Source organism: Chrysochloris asiatica, unplaced genomic scaffold, assembly GCF_000296735.1.
Source record: "Chrysochloris asiatica unplaced genomic scaffold, ChrAsi1.0 scaffold00154, whole genome shotgun sequence".
NCBI lineage: Eukaryota > Metazoa > Chordata > Mammalia > Afrosoricida > Chrysochloridae > Chrysochloris > Chrysochloris asiatica.
Window position 1 is genome coordinate 6627733 of NW_006408672.1, and position 7532 is coordinate 6635264.

At 42.5% G+C, this 7532-nt stretch overlaps 1 protein-coding gene across 1 annotated transcript; it reads right to left on the minus strand.

Moving 5' to 3' along the window:
- Positions 1–5196: 5196 nt before the first annotated feature.
- Positions 5197–6910, minus strand: PCP4 (Purkinje cell protein 4). The gene is made up of 2 exons (XM_006870836.1): positions 6854–6910; positions 5197–5325 (listed from the first exon to the last, which is right to left on the minus strand). The coding sequence occupies exons 1-2, from the start codon at positions 6908–6910 to the stop codon at positions 5197–5199; spliced, it is 186 nt and encodes a 61-aa protein (XP_006870898.1).
- Between the last annotated feature and the right edge of the window lie 622 nt (positions 6911–7532).

Here is a 7532-nt window from a genome sequence, read left to right on the forward strand (position 1 = left end):
CCTACATTGACTCAACAACAACAACAAAAAAAGTAGAATTGATTCTAACTCATGGTCATACCATGTATTTCAGAGTATGACAACTCTCTATGAAGTTCTCAGTGACTGATCTTTTGGTAGATTGCAAGGTCTTTCATCTGAGGCACTTCCAGGTGATCTAAACCACTGATATTTTGGTTAGTAGTCAAGCACTTAACCGTTTGCATCACCAGGGCAATCCTTTATATTGAATCAGGATATTCACAACCACTTTTCCAAATAGATTTTACCCTTGCAGTTATGAATTGGGCTATGATCCTCAAGGTCAGCAGTTCAAAACTACCAGCTGTTCCATGGAAGAAAGATGAGGCTTTCTGCTCCCATAAAGATTTATAGCCTTGGAAACCCTGTACAGGGTCGCTATGAGGTGGAACTGACTCATGGCACATAACCACCACCAATGGTGAAAGAGTCCCTGAATGATCCAAATGCTTAGCATACTGAGCTACTAACTAAAATTTTGGAGGTTTCAGTTCACCAATTTTCCAGAGGTGCATAAGAAGAAAGGCCTGGTGATCTACTTCTGAAAAATCAGCCATTAAAAACCATATAAAATAGTGCTATGCTCACACACATGTTATCTAGTGGTTTGGCAGTAATGATGTAATGTGGCAAATGTGTCATGATGCTCCATCATGTGATCTGATGGGATAAACCAGTCAAGGATTAAGTGTTGGAAGGCAAATCCCTTAATCCCATCACAGACCCAATCTAAAATAATGGGAGTTTCCCTAGGATGGAGTTTGCAGTACCTTGTACTCATAAGGGATAAAAGGAGAGAGAACTGAACAGAGGTCAGAGGAACTTATTACCACCATGGTATAAAAACAGGGAGTGGAGTGTGTTTTTTGGACCTGAGGTCTTTGCACTATGAAATTCCTAGATCCAGGGGGAGATTGATGTCAATACACAGAGAGATCTCCAGTGAATACTGGACCTACAGGTGCTGACAGAAGGCAAGGACCTTCCCCCAGAACTGACAAAAAGAGAAACTATTCCCTTGAATTAGCACTTGAAATTTGCACTTCTACCTTCCTAAACTGTGAGAGAATAAATTTGTTAAAACTGCCCACTTGTGGTATTTCTATTATAGCAGCGTTCAATATTAAAGGTAGGCCTCTCACAACAATGGCAAATAAATTGACTGCTTAGTGTAGGTCCCCTTGGAAGTCAACAATGCGTCTAGTTCCAAGTGTTCAATGCTTGTAACACTCCCTGCTTCTAGCTTAGATAACAGAGCTACATCTCCCAGACCTGCTAATAAGTGAGCCCCTGGATCTTCAAGGTTGAGCATCTCTTCTCTAGGCTCTTGCCCAGAATAATTCTCCACCAACCACCAGTTCTTTATTTGATAGCCCAGGTCATCTTTCAGTTCTCTGCTGAAAGTAACAGTTCCTTTTGGAAGACATGAATGAGTTTCAAGTGTGAATGTGTGAATCAGGTTCTATTCTGCCAAAGCATGACCCTCTATCCCTCGCTATATTAGTCCCTTCATTCCAGCCATCTGTTTACCTGAAGCTCTTCTCCACCAGCCTGCCAGCTCCTTGAGGGAAGAAATTTCCTCTTTGAAGGCTACAGCACCAAGCCTGGAGCCCAGGGAAAGTAGGAGGTCAGTAAATACGCGTGGAAGTAAATCAAGTTAAGGATGCTTCCACATTGCTTACACGTTGTGTTTGTCTTCTGGGGCACAGCCTAGAGAAGTTCCTTTTCCTTATCTTGGATGAATACTGCAGCCCAAGAGAAGGTAAAGCTTCTCCAAATTTACAGTCCTTAGCCACTTCTCTCTCCTCGGTTTTTGTGGGGCCATAGATTCAACCTACCTAACTCCCATACTTAGGGAGTACATTTTGAGCCCTCTTGCTGTGCTCTGAAGTTCTGGGACCTTGTGAACACTATAGAGAAGTGAAAACTTGAATTCATCCTTGTGACTCAATGGAAGTCATATAGGATATACTATTTTTTAAAAAAAATTTAAGTTTTTATTGTGAATTGGGTGATAGTTTACATGGGAGAACATCAGCTTTCCATTCATCCTATCATATTTCATTTCTCTGCAATGATTACAACCCCCTTCATGCATCATCATTCAACAGCATTTGCTTCCATTCTGTTTTGGGTTTTTTTTTTTTTTTTTTATGTACATCGAAGCACTCAGGAATATATAACCATTCAAACAACCAAAGGGCACACCCTGCAATCCTGCCCCCCGGCCATCAGCACGCAGTCTCTCTCTCTCTTTGAGTGTAGAGTCCCCAGCCACTCCATCTTTCCATGTCATCATCACTGCTTCCATCTCTGGTGTCGCTGCTTCTCTGGGTAGGGTCCTGCACTCTGCCCTTCTCCCTTGATGGTCCCAGGGTCCTCCACTCCTGGACTGCAAGATAGGATAGACTCTTGTCCGGTGACTGGAATGAGGAGCCATTGAAGAGGTTCCCCAAACTTCCTGGCCCCCACCAATCTCCACTTTCATCTTTCTGCCCTTAGTGAGACAAGGAGACTTGTCTGTCCCTTGGAATGTGGAGGAAAGAAAAAAAGAGTTGAGATCTGCAACCCTAGGATTTCTCTTCTACATGGAGAATCCCCTCTAGGGGGAGCATGTCACTGTAAAACAAGATTTACTTCTAGATGCCAAAGCTTGGAGCAGAGCCTGTAAAGACCAGTGCTGACCATCAAACTCACACCTCACCCAGTAGGGGAAGATCCCATTCCATGGCCAGAGAATGGAGTGGACAATGGTGGTGCTGATAGCATGGAGTGAAAAGGAAATTGATTTGAATAATGAAAGCATTTCTTGTTTTTCCTAACTTCCTTTAATTTGGTAGGTTGGTTGTTGTTGTTAAGTGCTGCCAAGTCAATTCTGACTCACAGCTACCCTGTATAGGTTTTCTGAGGAGCAGCTGGTGGGTTTTAATTTGCCAACCTTATGGTTAGCAGTCCAGAATTTATCTTACATGCCACACCAGGGGATTCCAAAGGAGAATCCTACACAATCTTTCTTATCTCTCTTCTTTTTGTTGTTCTTGTTGTTAAGTACCGTGGAGTTGGTTCCGACTCATAGTGACCCTGTACAGGGTTTCCGAGGCTGTAAATCTTTATAGGAGCAAAATGCCTCATCTTTCCCCTGCATCTAGGAGTCCTAGTGTGGCACTGTGGGCTAATGCGTCAGACTGCAAAGCCATTTGAACTGCAAGGTTGGTGGTTCAAGCTCACCAGATGCTTGGAAACCTTATGCAGGGTTGCTATGGGTCAGAATTGACTTGACGGCACTTAAGAACAACAACAAACCCAGGTCTAGGGAAGATTTTCCTGCAGTATCACCTGAGCCTCCTGTCCTCTTTGCATTGGAGAGGGGAGGTCATTCAGAGCTCAGTGTTCAGCCTAGTCTTGTGGTAGTACTAAAGTAATCCCATTTAGTTCTCCTCTGATTGGAAATTTATCAGAGTAAGCCATGTGTTTCCCTGTTCCTAACCCCAAGGAATTGTCCAGCAGGAAGAATTGCCTTACACAAGTCAATAAATGCATTTTCAGATGGATTTTTGAAGATAGCCAATCCTTCTAACCCTACCAGTCTTTTTCCATCTGTATCCTGGTGACACGCATCATTTCCCCCACTGACTATGTGCTAGCCCTCTCCTCACTACTTTCACCATACGTTATATCCTTACACACTCAGACACACACATGTGCATGCATGCTCATTTACACACACACCATCTGTCTTTTTCGATCATGGCTCCACTTGGCTCTAGGCTAAGGAGCTGTCAAAGGAAACACAGCTACCAGTTGCAGTTGATTCTGACATATGGTGACCTTGTGTGCAAAGAAATGTGAATACTGCACAGTAGTGCATTATGCTGAGAGGGAGCTCTCTCAGGGTTTTGAAGACTAGATGTGACTTCTGCATCAGGTTTTCATGTGACACAGGTGACATGGTGGGGCTGGGTATTCCTGCCACCTGGAGCCTTGAAGCCAGGGACGTACTCACACCAAAACACCAAACCCATTGCTACTGAGTAGATTTTGACTCAAAATGACCCATTTGAACAGAATAGAACTTCCACAAAGTGTTTCCAAGCCGACACATCTTTATGGAAGCAGACAGCCAGCTAAGTGCTTAACCACTGTGCTACCAGTGGAATGTACCCAGCCTACCGGAAAAGCCAACGTCTCTTTAATGGAGAAGTCATCTCATGTGATGACTCTCTCCTCAATGCCTATGGGTGTGTGAGGTCTGCAGTAGGAGGAGATGAGGTGGGAAAGAAGTTGGGCAGCATCTGCAAATTTCCAGTCTGATAAATCATCTAGCAGGTATCAGATCACAGTGTGAGGAGCACAAAACAGTCTAGAGGAGGTGGAGAAGCCAGGAAAATGGGCCTTGCTTCTGCAGCCCTGCTGTTGCAGAAGGAATACAGGTATTGTATGTACTTAGCACATGAAACCTCAATATGTGGACCATCCCTTTTGGGTTTCTGAAATTTATGCCTGTTGGGTAAATCTGGTGGCACATTCCCAATGCAGATGTGTCACCATCCCCCTTTTTGTTCTCCTGGATGAGTCATACTTTCTCCAGTGAAACTTTTGAATTGTTGGCACTCCAGGATAGAGGGAGAAAATGAGGTCTCTTAGGCCTATCTTAAGAAGAAAATATATTGCCATCACTAACTGGCAGTTAGTATTCTCTAAATGAGACAGCCACAGCTGAGCCTGGATCCCTTATTCTCAGCAGTAAAGCTCGTAACAGAAGATGTTGTGTTATAGCTCCAACATTTAGGAGAAAAAGAAAATAGGCATCCGGTTTTGACTCATCTGTAACACTAAGTAACTTCCTAGATTAATACACAGAGCGAGACAAGGACAGACACTTTAATTATTCTTCTTAATTCCATTTTATTACAACATCAGGGGAAATAGTTAGTTGCAGGAGGAAGGATACTGAAGACCAATATGAGATGAAGTCACTCAACAATCTCACTGTTTTGCATCTTCCTACTGGGGTATACATATCATGGGTTTCTGTACATGCATTTTACGTTTGCTGTGTGTGTATGTGTATGCATTGAGTGTGATAATTTCTCTCTAGGGTGTTGTTATATTCATTTCTTGACAAGTGAGAGTTGCATTCAGGGTTTTGTGATGCACTACGATGGGGCTCTCTCGCTAGGACTGGGACCCAGCCTTCTTCTTCTGGAATTTTCTGAACTGAGATTGAATGGCCACCGCCGCACGTTCTGTCTCTGGCGCATCCATGTCGATGTCAAATTCCTCTTGAACTTTCTTCTGCCCATCTGTAACAAGAAAAACACAAACATAAGGCAATCGCTGAATCGAAAACAGAAAGGCAGACAGCAACATGACATGAGCAAGAGCCAGGCAGTCAGCCATGTGGCAAGCTCAAGACTTTGTTTAACACCCTGAGGCCAAGACCTAGTTTGCAAAGTAAAATTCTGAAAAGAAGGGTTATTGTTAATTTTTCCCCCCTTTGTTGGTTTTTTGACCCTCTTCAGAATTCAGGGTCTATTTGCTAGCTGGCTGCTTAAACTCCACACCTACCTGAGAGGAACAGTGTAACTCAAGAACACAGTCTCAACATTTCCTATTTTCTGCACATAGTGTTCTGTTTCTCAAGGCCACATTTTATATATGGTTTTGAAACATATCAGCACTACGGTGACTTTTTCTGCTATCTTCTGTGGATAAAATGCAAATATTGTTACAAATCTTGAATTCATGGTAGCTGATATTCACAACCATTCTGAGTAAACAACTTAGTCAACTGAGTTTTTGTTTCATATTTTTTTTGCCGATAAGATTTGTTTATTGTAATAAGAGCTTCTGTTTCTTATCTTTATTGTGACCAAATGACACAATTTGACTTGAACTTTCACAATCAATACATTTTAGTTCAACGAGACAGGCAATTCTCTCATGACAGGCAGAAGGAATTAATAATTCAAAAAGTAGTTACCCTTGAAAGCAGGATATATGTAAAGACAGAATGAAATGTTGATGGGGCAAATACTGTGTTATATATATTTCTACAACAATAAAAAATTGGAAAACAGATGATTTTCCCTGAGTACATTACTGAACGCTGGCCAACTTCTAACCACATAATAAAAGATAAATAAAACTCTCTAGTCCTAGACGTGGAAACAAAATCCTCCAGCCCAGTGAAAGCCACACATCAGAATCATCAAAGGCATAATTCTTTTTAATACAGACATTGATGCCTCCTTCCCACAGACTCAGGGCTACTTCCTTACAGGACCCCAGTGAGAGTAATGAAGGGTACCCCGGAGAGTAAAACTGAGGTGGATAAATTAGGATCCCTGGGAGCTGCGGTCAGGTATCTTCACTGCTTTAAAAGACCATCCGGTGATTCTAAATTGCAGCCAGAGTTGATATCCAACTGTTTCATTTATAAATGAAGTGACCTTAAGACCCTGGATTCACTCCAGGCAGAATTGGGGACAGCACCCACCTTTCTTGGCACCTAGACTGAAAGAGCCTTGATACCTCCTGGGCTTGCACCTGGAACAGAGGTCCTGAAGTGGAGGAACACATGTAGCTGACAGATGGAGCATCTTGAGACAGGAGACCAAACCCTAAATAGGCAGGAACAGGGGATAGGGCTCTATCCCTGTCATCACCAGGCAGTCTGAGTTCACTGTTCACTTCTTCTCTCAGTAACTTTGTAGGAAGATGCTTGGAACATACCCCTAACAAAGAAGGGTGGGCAGTGGGGTTCCTGGTAAATAAAGAAAGTTTTTCTCCTGCTTGCTTTAATATTCTGTGTTCTCTTTCTTTCTCTCTTGTTCTCTCCTGCTTCCTCTCTTCTCCCCTCTTTCCCCCACTCCTCTTTCTCTTTCATCTCTTTCCCTCTTCCTTGTTTTGTTCCCCTCTCACCTGTCTCTTTGTTCCCTATTCCTCTCTCTCCTGTCTCTCTTTCTGTCTCTGTATCTCACATCTCTTTTCTCTCTCTTCCTTCATTCTGTTTTTATTATTAATATAACCAAATTACTTTTACTTTCAGAAGCCTTATATTTTATTCCAATGAGATAGACTTAGCAACTCTCTCAGGATTTAACTAATTCAACTAATTTAACGAATACTTCTCTTCTCTTCCTCTTTTTCTCTCCTTCTCTCTGTCTCACACACATACACATATAGATGATCATCACCCCTTATTTCAGATGCATCTGGTTGTGTAACATTTCCTTTGCAGATCCTTAACTGGGTTCTGCTCAATTTCTATAGAGATTGAACAGGTTCCGCCTAGAGCCTTCCAATCACTCCTTCCATCTGGGAGGAAGGAACATTGGCTGAGGTTTTGCAAGCCTTGTTGGACTGACTGGTTGATGACCTAAATCAGTGAACTGCTTTTCTTTATTCTAGATGTGCTGCAACATTCATAAAAGCAGAGACTGTGAGTGTGCCAAAGTCAGGGAATATTTGTTAAATTTTTTAACCCATGGGAGCCCAGATGTTCAGGA